Raw genomic sequence first — 16,431 nt, 5'->3', positions numbered from 1 at the left:
CTATTCATGGCAATGCACTTCATCCGACTCCATGCATCTGTATCTTATTTATAAGTCTCTTGTGCGGCACCTTATCGAACACCTTCTGGAAATCAATGTATACGACATTCGCCTGTTCCCCTCTATCCACTGCACTCATGATGTCCTCAAAAGAACTCCAGTAAGTTTGTCAAACAGGACCTGCACTTTCTGAATTCATGCTGCGTTTGTCAAATCGGACCAGTCCTTTCTGAAAAGGGACGCTGACAAGAGTCAGAGTGGAGCTGGTGGAGGGATGTTAGACAGGAAACCTGTAGATAAGTTAGATAAGTTAGGTAAGTTAGAACTTACTGTAGATAGTAAGTTTGCAGTTGATAGCGAAATTGCCGCTGTAGTTGATAGTGAACAAGATTTTCTGAGGATACATCGGGAAACGAGTCAACTGGGGAAGTGGGTCACAGAATAACCCAGTCAAGGAGAGTGTGGTGCACTTGGGGAGTTAAACAGAGGGGGAACCTACACATATAATAGATACCTTTGGATAAAGAGGGATGGATGCGTGGGATTGGAGACACAGACAGAGAGATGGTGAAGAAGATGCCTGACCCGTTGTCCCGCAGTAGTAAAATAATTGGCACCCAGCGTTGCGATGTCACCTTACAACGACTCAATATTTTGGTTAGACTTCACCTGCAGGATTGTGTACACTTGTGGTCACTTCAATATTGAAGGGATGTGATTTTGCCTGTGAGGGCGGAGAAAAGAATCCCATGGGCGTAGCGACTCACGTACAGACAGGGGAGTTTTTAGTGGTGGGAACTCGAGAAATATGTCACCCGTCGCATCTGTGACGTCGATCCTCCACACTCGCCCGTTTAAACTCCGCCAATTTTTTTTTTTCTTTCGGACGGGGATCGGTTTACTGATGATGAGAACAATCCCTTCAGTAAAGGGACTGCTGTTCCACTCTCAGGAGCATTTCTTCAACTGTCTGTTTTATATTTCAGCCAGGAGATATGGTTCGTTGCCACTGGTGGATTCGACTGCCCGGCCCCTTGAGGCCAACGAGAACGCTTTGGATCTTCCGCTTGCTTCTTGTTAAACATCGCTTTCTGCATGCTGTCCACTGTTAATTCACTTCCAACACCGGCACTCGGTAATCACAGCACTGGCCTGTGCACCCGGCATGACATCGAATATCCGTGACCAACCCCGTGTGGGATCAGCACCCACTCTGACAGGGGCCGCAAGGTAGCTTGATTTGGAGCCCGGTTCTGGGACTGGCAACCGCAGTCCTTCGGCTGACAGAGGACTATCGGACTGTTGTAAAGCGATGTGGCCCAGAAATGACATTAGCTTGTCGGCCTGGGACACCTTGTCACGATTACCAGTCAGATGTGACGTTTCCTAGGAGCTCTTTCATTCCCGGTACAACAGTACGATAGGGAACACGTCAAAAACCGCGAGGACACCCAGATTGACGTTTGGGGTTCGAGGGGATGTCTGTGTCTTCTCTGCGAGAGCACTGCTGAAAGCCAAGAGACGCGGACCACTTCTGTCGGCCCGCATGGGTTGTCGGCGCTGGAGCAGTGTGCATACTGGGCTGAACAGCCGGCGGATGTTTGATATGATCCACCTCCTGTGTCGATGTAACTGTAATAACTCTCCTGTACGCTGATGATAAAAAGGGTTCTAATACTCGTTGTTCACGGCATGTGGCGGCTCCTTCTCGGAGCTCACTACTGACCACACTGCCTTTTTGACATCTGTCCCGCGGTGGTATAGCCAGGTCCCAACTTAACTGCATGAATCAATAAAACCGACGCTGTTTGCACTAACTTGGTCTGCAATTCTTGACAAAAGCTCGCTGCTGTCAATTCCGACTGGTCATTGTGAGGGTACGTTCAGCCCCACCAGGAGTAGCCAATCCCAGGGCAGAGGAAACAGCGTGATGACGCACCCCACACTAACAGCTCACACTAACAGTTCTTCCTCCCAACGCTCAGTCACTCTGTGGGAAACTGCCAGCCGCTATTGACGCCGCCTGGGGTGCGGGGAGGGGCGTGGGGCACCGGAGAGCTACACTGTCAGGGAGAATGCGAGCAGGGACATTACTGACATGGGCCTACAGACCAAATGGTCTCTCCCACCATATTGGTATCACATGCCGTCAGGGTAGACATGTCTGAATTGATGGCTTTGGTAGTCAGAGCGCGGGAGGATAACCTGTCCGTGGGGTAATGCCAGACTTACCAGCTATCACCGGACAGACGCCACACCCACAATATTCCCCCTCTTAACCACATACATCCTTTCGTCAATCTACTCGGGGCAAGGCACCGAATCACATAGAGACACAGTGACATCTGGAATGGAAGGTGTGGGAATCAGGGGCCAGGGACATTAAGAATCAGCGTGCACAGAGCGAACATCCGATGAGGGGCCAGGGAGGGGCGTGGTGTGCGTGCCGGTGGAGGTGATGTTGGGGGTCGGAGGGGTGATCATTGAGTGTTTAAGGGGAGAAAGGATCGGGGTGAAGAGAGGGTGAGGGGCTCGGAGACCAGTAACAGATCTGAGAAGGGGCTGTGGCTGGGCGTGACTGTGGAAGTGATTGGGGGGTTTGGGTGAGTTCGGAGAGTCTAATTACAGAGAATTCCGGGAGGAAGCGTCGTGTGTTTGACGGTGGGAATGTCAGAATCAGGTTTAATATCACTGGCACATATCTAGACATTTGCTGTTTTATAGCATTAATACAGTAAAATACAAAGTTATAAAACTATAAACTACATTAAGAAATATATGTTAATGTATGCCCCCGGCAAACCTCTGGATCGCTCAGCTCGCTGTCGTCAAGGGAAACAGCCTTCGGCCCCGCTAAACTGGGTAATTAAGTTTGTGTGGATGGTGTGTGACGTACCCCACCCCGCCCAATAATAGACAATACACCATGTACGATTAAGTGAGTTACAGTTTATAGATATTACTGGAACTATATAATCAATAAAGATAAAATATGAAAGGAAAATAAAAGGTGCCACACTTATCAAAGTTCAATCTGTTCATGCACAAACAGTGGAGCTCTAGTAACGATCCTCTCTTCACCATTCAATACGCTCTGACCACCTCGACCTGCCGCCTGGGACCAACCACGGTGGTCGACCAGACGCTCCACAGGAGTCTGCCTCTGTCTCCTCTCCTCGCCGAAGACCCTGGACCTCGGACTCCTGCTCGAGGTCCGAACCCGTTAACCGGTTCACAGCACCTTGTCCATTCTCTCGGTCTGCATCGCGCCTTCTGCCCAAAACCCGCTCATCACAATAACTTACGGACAGACTAGAAAGAGTAACATCTATCCCAATTGGTTCGTTTACTCTCTTATCAATAACATAATCCAAACAGGAGTTAATATAACAAAGACGACATTTTAATTATAACATAACGAATAAGTCATTTTAATTAGCCTACGCATAACAAAAAGAAGGAACCCCTTATACTCACCCCCCATCAAGTAAAGTCATGTCCTCAGGACTTCTAAATAACTCGCCAACCAGTCCTTCAGACACAAAAACCCAATCCAGGTACACACAGTGACAGTGCTCCCCAAACAGTGGACCTTACACCCGGACCCACGGGCGCTACACAAGGCAAACTCTTTGGGAGTTTTCTAATCCTCCGAGACCTCCGTACCCCCTCACCTAAACCATAAAGGCTCGGACACTACTGGGGATGTGTCGTGTCTGCTGCCAACTTCTCTCTAAATCTCTCCTCATGTCTCCACTGCAACTCGGAGCCCCCGTCCCGTGTCCGGGAACCCGCTTCTTTTCCTTCCTGGTCTTGCTAAAACCCAGGATGCCCACAGTAAGCCCTCGCCACTACACCTGACTCAGTGGGAGAAGGGCCAAAGGTCTGTTCCTCAATCAAGGGGAAGTTAGCGGAAGACATCATGTACCACATGTCCAGAACATCATCCTCCGAATCCGTATTCTTCATCATTTCGTCCATCGATAGCTGTTGTTCGGTTTTCTCCTACTCTCGCCACAGTCTCAGCCGTTCTGACTCACGCTCCATGGCCATCTCAATCTGGGACGCAGTTACCCCACTAACGTCTTCCACCCTGACCTGGAAAGCAGCAGTTAAACGATGTTCAGCCTCCAGTTTTTTTTTTTCCCTTCCTGATGAACCTCAAGGGTGGCGTTCTCAGGATTGCTGCCAGTGCTACGTGACAGTGATGGTAAGGATTGGAGGAGATGGCAGTTGAATGCGTGGCTGAGGAGTTGGTGCAGAGCGGGGGGCAGAGTTTTAGATTTTTGGATCATTGGGATCTCTTCTGGGGAAGCTGGGACCTGCACAGATTGGATGGGTTGCACCTGAACTCGAGAGGGAGCAATATCCTTGCAGGTAGATTTGCTAGCATGGTTTGGGAGGGTTTAAACTAATTTGCAAGGGGGATGGGACCCAGAGCGATAGAGTAGTGAAAGAAGTGCATGGAGTACAGCCAGATCTAACATATACACAGGCTTTGAGAAAAGAGAAGCAGAATAGACGGTGTAAAGTCAGTAAGGTAGAAGGACTGAAGTGTGTTTACCTCAATGCAAGAAGCATCAGGAACAAAGGTGATGAACTGAGACAACAGGAATTCTGCAGATGCTGGAAATTCAAGCAACACACATAAAAATTTCTGGTGAACGCAGCAGGCCAGGCAGCATCGCTAGAAAGAGGTGCAGTCGACGTTTCAGGCCGAAACCCTTCGTCAGGACTAACTGAAGGAAGAGATGAACTGAGAGCTTGGATACATACATGGAATTATGATGTAGTGGCCATTACACAGACTTGGCTGGCATCAGGGCAGGAATGGATTCTCAATATTCCTGGATTTCAGTGTTTCAAAAGGGAGAGGGCGGAAAGGGGGGAGGAGGGGTGGCATTACTGGTCAGGGATACTATTACAGCTACAGAAAAGGTGGGTGATGTAGCAGATCCCCTTTTGAGTCAGTATGGGTGGAAGTCAGGGGCAGGAAGGGGGCATTTACTCTATTGGGCGTATTCTATATGCCCCCTGATAGCAGCAGAGATACAGAGGAGCAGACTGGGAGGCAGATTTTGGAAAGGTGCAAAAGTAACAGGGTTGTTATCATGGGTGACTTTAACTTCCCTAATATTGATTGACAACTGATTAGTTCCAAGCGTTTAGATGGGGCAGAGTTTGTTAAGTGTGTCCAGGACGGATTCTTGTCACAGTATGTGGACAGGCCGACTAGGGGGAATGCCATACTAGATCTAGTACTCGGTAATGAACCGGGTAAGGTCACAGATCTCTCAGTGGGTGAGCATCTGGGGGACAGTGACCACCGCTCTCTGGTCTTTATCATTATCACAGAAAAGGATAGAATCAGAGAGGACATGATTTTTTTGTTTAATTCGGGAAGGGCAAATTATGAGGCTATAACGCTAGAATTTGCGGGTGTGCACTGGGATGAGGTTTTTACAGGGAAATGTACTATGGACTTGCGGTCCATGTTTAGAGATCTCTTGCAGACTGTTATGAATAAATTTGTTCCGGTGAGGAAGATAAAGAATGGTAGGTGGAAGGAACCATGGGTGACAAGTGAGGTGGAAAATCTAGTCAGGTGGAAGAAGGCAGCATACGTGAGGTTTAGGAAGCAAGGATCAGATGGATCTATTGACGAATATAGGGAAGCAAGAAAGGAGCTTAATAAGGGGCTGAGCAGAGCAAGAATGGGACACGGGAAGGCCTTGGCGAATAGGGTAAAGGAAAACCACAAGTCATTCTTCAAGTATGTGAAGAAAAAGAGGCTCACAGTAGTAAAGATAGGACCAATTAGAGCTAAAGATGGGAAGATGTGCCTGGAGGCTGTAGAAGTGAGCGAGATGCTGAATGAATACTTTTCTCTGGTATTCACCAATGAGAAGGAACTTGATGACGGTGAGGACAATATTAGTGAGGGTGATGTTCTGGAGTATGTTGATATTAAGGGAGAAGAGGTATTGAAGTTGTTAAAATACATTAGGACGGATAAGTTCCCGGGGCCAGACAGAATATTCCCAAGGCTGCTCCACGAGGCGAGGGAAGAGATTGCTGAGCCTCTGGCTAGGATCTTTACGTCCTCGTTGTCCACGGGAATGGTACAGGAGAATTGGAGGGAGGCGAATGTTGTCCCCTTATTCAAAAAAAGGTAGTAGGAATTGTCAGGGTAATTATAGACCTGTGAGCCTTACGTCTGTGGTAGGAAAGCTGTTGGAAAAGATTCTTAGAGATAGGATCTATGGGCATTTAGAGAATCATGGTCTGATCAGGAACAGTCAGCATGGCTTTGTGAAAGTCAGGTCGTGTCTAGCAAGCCTGATAGAGTTCTTCGAGGAGGTGACTCTGCATATAGATGAGGGTAGTGCAGTGAATTAAATCTACATGGATTTTAGTAAGGCATTTGACAAGGTTCCATATGGTCGGCTTATTCAGAAAGTCAGAAGGCATGGGATCCAAGGAAGTTTGGCCAGATGGAATCCGAATTGACTTGCCTGCAGAAGGCAGAGGGTCATGGTGGAGGGAGTACATTCGGATTGGAGGTTTGTGACTAGTGGTTTCCAACAAGGATCGATTCTGCGACCTCTACTTTTCGTGATTTTTATTAACGGCCTGGAAGTGGGGTTAGAAGGGTGGTTTGGCAAATTTGCAGACGACACAAAGGTTGGTGGTGTCGTGGATAGGGTAGATGGTTGTCGAAGATTGCAGAGAGACATTGATATGATGCAGAAGTGGGCTGAGAAGTGGCAGATGGAGTTCAACCGAGAGAAGTTGTGTTGTGGTATACTTTGGAAGGACAACTCCAAGGCAGAGTACAAGGTAAATGACAGGATACTTGGTAGTGTGGAGGAGCAGAGGGATGTTGGGGTATGTATCCACGGATCCCTGACAGTTGCCTCACAGGTAGATAGGGTAGTTAAGGAACCTTATGGGGTGTTAGCTTTCATAATTTGAGTGACAGAGTTTAAGAGTCGTGATGTAATGATGCAGCTCTATAAAATTCTGGTTAGGCCCCACTTGGAGTATTGTGCCCAGTTCTGGTCACCTCACTACAGGAAGGATATGGAAGAATTGGAAAGGGTACAGAGGAGATTTACCAGGATGCTGCCTGGTTCAGGGATTATGAATTATGATCAGAGATTAAGGGAGTTAGGGCTTTACTCTCTGGAGAGAAAGATGATGAAAGGAGACATGATAGAGGTGTACAAAATATTAAGAGGAATATTAAGAGGAATAGAAGAGGAGTGGACAGCCAGCGCCTCTTCCCCGGGGCACCACTGCTTAATACAAGAGGACATACCTTTAAGGTAAGGAATGGAAAGTTCAAGGGAATGGAAAGTTCAAGGGGGATATTAGAGGAAGGTTTTTTTACTCAGAGAGTAGTTGGTGCGTGGAATGCACTGCCTGAGTAAGTGGTGGAGGCAGATACACTAGTGAAATTTAAGAGACTACTAGACAGGTATATGTAGTAATTTAAGGTGGGGGGTTATATGGGAGGAATTGTTTAAAGGTCCACACAACATTGTGGGCCGAAGGGCCTGTAATGTGCTGTATTGTTCTTTGTTCTTTGTTCTGTAACTTCCTGACTTTTGAAATCAATGCATCTTCAAATAAATGCAAGCATGTTATTTGCCTTCTTAACCATCCGTGTAGCCAATCTGTTTAGCCACTTTCAGAGAGTGATGGGCCTAGATCTCTCTTTTCACTCCATCCTACCCATCCAGAGTTTCTTTAGTGATTCCCTGCCTCATCCATTTCCTCCCGCATCTCACACACGTAATCACCAATCACTGCATGAAAATGTTGCTGCTGTCTCCCTTTTAAAACTTCCCCTCACATCTGAAATCTATTTCCCGAGTTCTGTCCTCCCCTGACCTTAGGACAAGATTGTTAACAGTGACCTTATCGCTGACTGTCATAATTTTAAACATTTCTGTAGAGTGGCTGCTCTTTCCTCCACGTTCCAAGTAGTGAAGACCCAACCTGGCCATCCCTCCTTGTAACACTTGCCTTTATACTGGGCATCATCTGCATAAACTTCTCTACAATCTTTCCAGTTTAACCACAACTTTGCTATAACAGAACGACAAAATCTGCACGTAGTTCTTCAAGTACAGCCTCACCAAATGGACGTCCAAGCATCTGCTCCACCATCTCATCATGGCTGACACCGGATCCCACTCAATCCCATACACCTGTCTTCTTTCCATATCACTTGATGACCTGGTCGATCAGGAAACTATAAACGTCCGCCTTAAACATACTCACGGACTTGGCCTACAGCGTAGTCTGTGGCAGAAATCCAAGGATTTACCATTCTGGGGGAAAGAACATACTCCTAACCTCTGTTCTAAAAAGTAAACTCCTCAATTTTGAGGGTGTGGCACCTTGTTCTGGATACACCCACCATAAGAAACATCCTCTCCATTTCCACACTACTTAGTCCTTTCAACTTTCGAAATGTTTCGATGAGAACCCCCTGCATTCTTCTAAATTCCAGTGAGTACTGCCCAAAAGCTGCCAAACGGTCCTCATATGTTAACCTCTTTATTTTCGGAATCATCCTTGTGATTCTCCTCTAGACTCTCTCCAATGTCAACACATCCTTTCTGAATTATGGGGCCCAAAACTGTTGATAATAATCTAACAGCAGCCTAACTAGTCTTAGAAAGCCTCAGTATTTTCTCCTCGCTTTTGTATTCTATTCCACTTGAAATAAATGCGAACTTTGCATTTGCCTTCCTTACAATGGACCTGTAAATTTAACTTCCCGGAGTCTTACATGATGGCTGGCAAGACTGTCTGCACCTCTGATATTTGAACCTTCTCTTTTAGAGAATAGCCCGCACTATTGTACCTTCACTGACCTGGAACATCATGCATTTCCCAGTACTATATTGCTTCTGCCGATGTTCATGCCGTTACGTCCAATTGTCTACGTCCTGCTACAATCTCATTAATTCCCCAGCACGACCTATTCCTCCATCTAGTTTCGTATCACGCGTAAACCTTGCCACAGGGCCAACAATTCCATTATACTAATCATTGGTTGAAAATGTGAAAAGTAACCGTCACAATACTGGCCCCTGAGGAACATCACTCTTCAAGAGAAAGGACCCCTTTTTTCCCCACTCGCTGTCTCCTGCCTGTTCACCATTCCTACATTCATGTCAGTGCCTCACTTGTAAAGTCATAGCATGTTATCTTGTTAAACAGCCACAGGTTGGGCACCTTAACAAATGCCTTCTGAAAATCCAAGTAAAGGACATCACTTCTCCCTTGTGCACCCTGTTTGTTACTTTCTCAAAGTGCTCTAACAGTTCTGTCAGGTAAGATTTCCCTTCAGAGAAACCATGCTGACTTTGAATTGTTTTATCATTAGTCTCCAAGAAACCCGAAACCTTGTTATTAATAATAAACTCCTACACTTTCCCAAACGCTGCGGTCCGGTTAACTGTCCTATAATTTCCTTTGATTTGCCTTTCCCCCTTCTTTAAGAGTGCACTAACATTTTCAGTCTTCCAGTTCTCCGGCATCATGCCATAATCAAGTGATTCTTGAAAGATCATGACCAATGCATCCGTTATGTCTTCAGCAATCTCCCTCAGGACTTCGGGAAGCAGTCAATCTGGTCTAGGTGACCAGATGTAACACCCCCAACCTTTGTGTCATCAGCATATTAGCTATCCAATCCCTCCACTTCATCATCAAAGTCCTTTATAAAAACCACGAAGAGTAAGGGTACCAGAAGAGATCCCTGTGGCACACCACTAGTAATCGACCGCCATGCACAATATTCCCGTCTAAAACCTTCTGTGGGCAAGCCAATTCTAGATCCAAAAATCAATGTCCCCTTTGATCCCATACTTCCTTACTTTCTTAGTAAGCCTTGTATGGGTTACCTTATCAAATGCCTTGCTAAAGTCCATATACACTACATCTACGGCTCTACCTTCATCAATGAGTTTACTCACATCCACAAAAATTCCACTGGCTCGTAAAGCACGACCTGCCTTTCACAAAGCTATGCTGAATGGACATAATTATATTATGTCTCTCCAAATGTTCATAAATCCTGCCTCTCAAGATCTTTTCCATCAAGTCATCAACCACTGAAGCAAGATTCATTGGTCTATAATTTCCTGCTCTACCTCTACTCCCTTTCTCGAATAAGCAAACAACGTACGCAAAGCTCCAATCCTCTGGAACCTCTTCTATCCCCATTCATGATGCAAAGATCATCGCCGAAGGCTCAGAATTCTCCTCCTTCGTCTCCAACTGTAGCCTGGGATACATCTCGTCCGAGCACGGTGACTTTAAAATGTTGTTGTTGTTTTTTTCAAAAGCTCCAGCTCATCCTCGTTCTAAATATCAAAAGCTCAAGTTTTTTAGTCCGCTGTAAGTCATCGCCAAGCTCCTTTTCCGAATTGAATACTGAAGCAAAGTATTCATTACGTACCTCTGCTTTCTCCTCCGGTTCCATACACACTTTCCCACTGTCTCACTTGATTGGTCCTATGTTCTCACATCTTATCCTATTGCTCTTCACATACTTGTAGAATGCCTTTGCAGTTTTCCTTAATTCTGTTCGCCACGGCCTTCTCATGGCCCCTTCTGGCTCACCTAATTTCATTCTTAAGCTGCTTCCTGCTAGCCTTATAATCTTCTAGGTCTCTATCATTACATTTATTTTTTAACCTTTTGTAAGCTCTTCTTTTCTTCGTGACTAGATATACAGCTGCCTTTGTACACCACGGTTCCTTTACTCTACCGTCCTTTCCCTGTCGCATTGGAACTTGTCTGTGGAGAACCCCACGCAAATAACCCCTGATCATTTTCCATATTTTTCTGTACGTTTCCCTGACAACATCTGTTTCCAATTTTATGCTTCCAAGTTACTGCCTGATAACCTCATATTTCCCCTTACTCGAATTAATCATTTCCCTAACTTGTCTGCTTCTATCCTTCTCCAATGGTATGGTAAAGGATAGAGAATTATGATCACTATTTCCAAAATGCTCTCCCACTGAGAGAACTAACACCTGAACAGGTTTATTTCCCAATACCAGATCACAATCACAATCACAAGACAAAGGAGCAGAAGTAGGCCATTCGGCTCATCGAGTCTGCTCCGCAGCTCCCCCATGAGCTAAACTATTCACCCATCTAGTTCCAATTTCCGGGTTTTCCCCCATATCCCTTGATACCCTGACTAATTAGATACCTGTCAATCTCATCCTGAAACACCCTTCAGGATCGGGCCTCCACAGTTGTATGTGGCAACGAATTCCACAAATCCATGACCCTCTGGCTAAAAAAAAAAAAAAAATCTCCTCATCTCTGTTTTAACTGGGTACCCTCTAATTCAAAGACTATGGCCTCTTGTCCTGGACTCACCCACCAAGGGAAACAACCTTTCCACATCTACTCTGTCCAACCCTTTCAAGGTTCGAAATGTTTCTAAGAGATCCCCTCTCATTCTTCTATACTTTCATAGATAGAGTCCAAGAGCCGACAAACGGTCCTCATATGTTAGCCCCTGCATTCCAGGAATCATCCTCGTAAATCTTCTCTGAACTCTCTCCAACATCAGTACATCCTTTCTAAGATAGGGGGCCCAAAACTGCACACAGTATTGCAAATGAGGTCTCACTAATGCCCCATAGAGCCTCATCAACACCTCCTTACTCTTATACACTATTCCTCTTGAAATGAATGCCAACATAGCATTCGCTTTCCTTACTTCCAATCCATCTTGGTGGTTAACCTTTAGGGTATCCTGCACGAGGACCCCCAAGTTCCTTTGCACTTCAGATTTTTGAATTTTCTCCCCATCTAAATAATAATCTGCCAGATTATTTCTTCTTCCAAAATGTACAACCGTACATTTGTCAACGTGGTATCTCATCTGACATTTCTTTGCCCACTCTCCTAAACTGACTACGTCTCTCTGCAACCTTTCCGTTTCTTCAACATTTACTGCTCCTCCACCTGTCTTGGTGTCATCCGCAAATTTAGCCGCAAAACCATTTAATTCATAATCCAAATCATCATAAAACGAAGCGGCCCCAACACCGACTCCTGCGGAACACCACTAGTAACCGGCAACCAATCAGAATAGGATCCCTTTATTCCCACCCTTTGCTTTCTGCCTATCAGCCAATGCTCCACCCATTTCAATATCTTTCCTATAATTCCATGGCCTCTCATCTTATTAAGCAGCCTCATATGCGGCACCTTATCGAAGGCCTTTTGAAAATCCAAATACACAACATCCACAGCCTCTCCCTTGTCAAACTTATTCGAGATTACCTCAAAAAATTCCAATAGGTTGGTGAGGCAGGATCTTCCCTTCATGAAAGCATGTTGGCTTCGGCTTATCTTGTCATGCACCTCGAGGTATTTCATAACCTCGTCCTTCAGGATTGTCTCCAATATCTTTCCAACTACCGATGTCAGACTAATAGGTCTGTAATTTTCTTTTTGCTGCCTCCTTCCTTTCTTAAATAGCGGAACTACATTTGCGACATTCCAGTCCTCCGGAACCATGCCAGAGTCTCCTGATTCCTGGAAGATCATTTCCAATGCTTCCCCAATCTCCAAAGCCACCTCCTTCAGAACCCTTGGGTGCACCTCATCCGGACCGGGTGACTTATCTATTCTTAGTCCACTTACCTTCCCAAGCACTTTCTCTCTAATAATCTTGACTGTACCTAATTATATTCCCTGATACCTCTGGCTATCAGGTATATTGATCATGTCTTCCACTGTGAAGACTGATGCAAAATACTCATTCAGTTCCTCCGCCATCTCTTTGTTATCCATTATAATTTCTCCAGCATCATTTTCAATTGGTCCCGTAACTACCCTTGTCACTCCTTTACTCTTCATGTATTAAAAAAATACTCTTAGTATCCTTTTTATGTTAATCGCCAACTTCCTTTCACAATTCATCTTTTCTTTCCTAATGACTTCCTTAGTTTCCTTCTGTAAGTTTTTAAAAGTCTTCCAGTTCTCAATTTCCCCACTAATTTTTGCTTCCTTGGATGCCGTTTCTTTTGCTTTTATTTTTGCCTTAACCTCTCTCCTTAGCCACATTTGTGCCATTTTTCCATTCATGCTTTTCTTTTTTTCTTGGAATATATTTTTCCTGCATTTTCCTTATGTCTTGTAGGAATTTCTTCCAATTCTGCTCTGCCGTCCCTCCATTTTGTTTACTTTTCCAATCGACTTGGGCCAGTTGCTCTCTCATACCACTCTAATTTCCCCTGTTCCACTGAAATATCGATACACCTGATACCAGCTTCTCCTTTGCAAATTTGAAACTGAACTCAATCATATTATGATCACTACTTCCAAGGGTTTCCTTTACCTCCAGCTCCCCAGTCGCCTCAGGTTCGTTACACAGCACCCAATCCAAAACTGCCGGACCCCTGCTGGGCTTCTGGACAAGCTGCTCCAAAAAGCCATCCCGTAGACATTCTACAAACTCCCTCTCCTGAGATCCATTACCTTCCCGACTTCCCCAATCCACTTTCATATTAAAATCCACCATAATTATCTTGACCTTTTCCTTCTGACACGCTTTTTCTATTCCCAGCTGCAACTTGTAGTCCACATCCCAGCTGCTGTTTGGAGGCCTGTATATAACTGCTACGAGTGTCTTTTTACCCTTGCCATTTCTTAATTCTACCCATAAGGATTCTACCTCTTCTGATCCTATGTCCGTTCTTTCTATTAATTTGATATTGTTACTTACCATCAGCACCACGCAATCCCCTTTACCTACCTTCCTAACTTTCCTATACATTGTGTATCCTGGGATATTCAGCTCCCAATCACATCCAACATTTAGCCATGACTCGGTGATGGCCACAATGTCATATCTTTTAACCTGCAGCTGTGCAGCAAGGTCATCCACTTTATTTCTAATGCTGCGTGCATTTAAGTACAGTACGTTTAGATCAGTATCTGTTGCCGATTTTGCTATATTTCTACCTTGCAGCAAATTATCCTGCATATTCACCGGCCATCTTTGCTGCACATTATTTTAGACTTATTTCTATTTTCCTCTTCCTCGGCCCTAACACCTTGGTTTCCTAGCCCTTGCCAACTTAGTTTAAACCCTCCCTAACAAAAATATTAAACAATCCCGCCAGGATATTAGTACCTTTTGAGTTCGGGTGTAATCCATCTTTTTTGTATAAGTCATACCTTCCCCAAAATAGATCCCAATGATTCAAGAATTTGAAGCCCTGCCCCCTGCACCAGTTACTTAGCTACACATTCATCTGCTTAATTCTGCTATTCTTACCATTATTAGCGCGCAGCTCAGGCAGCAATCCTGATATTATTACTCTGGAGTCCGGCTTTTCAATTTTCTTCCTAGCTCCCAGTAATCTTTCTTCAGGACCTCCTCTCTTTTTCTGTCTATGTCATTGGTACCAACATGTACCAAGTCTTCCGGCTGCTCGACCTCTCCCCTCAGAATACTCTGGACTTGATCTGAGACATCCCGTATCTTTGCACCAGGGAGGCAACACACCATCCGGGTATCCTTGTCCGGCTCGCAGAATCTCGTGTCCGTCCCCCTTACGATGGAATCCCCTATAACTACCGCATTTCTTCTTGCTCTCTTGATTTTGGCACTGGGCAGAGTGTTAGAGTCTCGTTCACTGTGGTCCTCCTCTGTCAGGTCTGCCTCTTCAACAGTATCCAACACGATATATCGATTTCTGAGGGGGACTGTCACGGGGTGCTATCCACTACCTCTCTATAGGTAGTATCTATCACCTCCTCACTTTCCCTAATTAGCCGAAGGTCATCAATTCCTATCTCCAGCTCCTAACACGGTCCTTCAGTAGCCTCATCTCAGTGCACCTGGTGCAGGTGTAATCCTTGGGGAGGATGGGAGTCTCCCAGGGTCCCCACATCTGGCACTCCAAGCACAACACTAATCCTAGATGCATACATCTAATGCTACTGTTTGTACTAAATACCAAAAAACTGTAACTTACTCCGTTACTATGAGACTGAACGGTCGCAGGAAACCTCTTCCCGTCTCCACCGAAGCCCGTTGAGCCAAAGCCCTTTCACTCTGCATCCTCTGACTCCGCAGCCCACTCCGACGCTGACCGCTGGATATGGCGTTTTTTTTTTTTTTAATACTGTTCGCGCTCAACTGGCTGACGTCACGCGCCTGCGCAGTCTGGCCTCCCTCCTTCTCCGAGAAATAAAATGTCTTCTCGCTGGAAATCCTTAGCCTCTTACCGCTGTCTTCTTGATCCGAAGAGATCAAATACATCCTCTCGTCTTGTAGTATTATCTACATATTGTGTCAAATAAGCCTTCCTGAACACACCTAACAAACTGTACTCCATCTAAACACCTGACACTAGCAACATGCCAATCAATGTTTGAGAAATTAAAATCTCCCACCGCAACAGCCTTGTTATTATGACTCCTTTCCAGAATCTGTCTCCTTATCTACTCCTCGATGTCCTTGTTACTATTGTGTAGTCTCTTCCTTTTCCGAACGTTCCCTACAGAGACGCCGTAGACAATCCCTCCATGACTTACTCCTTTTCTGCAGCCATGACGGTATCTCAGTTCAGCAGTGCCACGCCCCCATCTCTTTTGCCTCCCTCCCTGTCCTTTCTGAAACATCTAAGTAACCTCTCCTGACCCTGAGCCGTCCAAGTCTCTGTAATGGCCACAACATCATAGTTCCAAGTACTGATCCACGATCTTAGCTCATCCTCTTTGTTCATAATACTCCTTGCATTAAATAGATACACCTCAAACCTTCGGTCTGAGCGCGTCCCTTCTCTATTACCTGTCCATCCTCCCTCTCGCACTGTCTACAAGCTTTCCCTATTTGTGAGCCAATCGGCTCTTCCTCCGTCTCCTCATTACGGTTCCCACCTCCGCCCCCAGCAATACTAGGTTAAACTCTCCCCAATATTTGTGGCAAAACACCCCGACAGGATATTGGTCACACTCGGATTCAATTGCAAACCATCCTTTTTGTACAGGTCGTACCTGTCCCAAAAGAGGTCTCAATGATCCAGAAATCTGACCACCGTGCTCCAATCCCTCAGCCGTGCATTTTATCATCAGCTTCATTCTTCTCCTATACCCACTGAAACGTGACACAGGCAGTAATCCCGAGATTACTACCTTTGAGGTCCTGCCTCTCAACTTCCTTCCTCAGTTCCTGTAGTCCTGTTTCAGTCCTCCTCCCTTTTCCTACCTCTGTAGGTCGTACCAATATGTCCCACGTTTTCCTTCCTACTTCGGGATATCGTGGACGCAATCAGAAACTTCCCGAACCCTGGCACCTAGTACTATCGGTGTTTCTTTCCTGTGTCCGCAGGATCGCCTGTCTGACCCCGTAACTACAGAGTTTGG

At 45.6% G+C, this 16,431-nt stretch overlaps 1 protein-coding gene across 1 annotated transcript in view; it reads left to right on the top strand.

Moving 5' to 3' along the window:
* The window catches only part of LOC140207580 (uncharacterized), a 38,419-nt gene extending 36,602 nt beyond the window's left edge, over positions 1–1,817 (top strand). Inside the window, exon 8 of the mRNA XM_072276128.1 lies at positions 987–1,817. Within this exon, the coding sequence (XP_072132229.1) occupies positions 987–1,038 (52 nt within the window). The 3' untranslated portion in view covers positions 1,039–1,817. The remainder of the gene's footprint in view (positions 1–986) is intronic.
* The last annotated feature ends 14,614 nt before the right edge of the window (positions 1,818–16,431 follow it).

Source organism: Mobula birostris, chromosome 13 (genome assembly GCF_030028105.1).
Source record: "Mobula birostris isolate sMobBir1 chromosome 13, sMobBir1.hap1, whole genome shotgun sequence".
In the NCBI taxonomy this organism is placed as follows: Eukaryota; Metazoa; Chordata; class Chondrichthyes; order Myliobatiformes; family Myliobatidae; genus Mobula; species Mobula birostris.
This window is presented reverse-complemented; position numbering and strand designations above follow the sequence as displayed.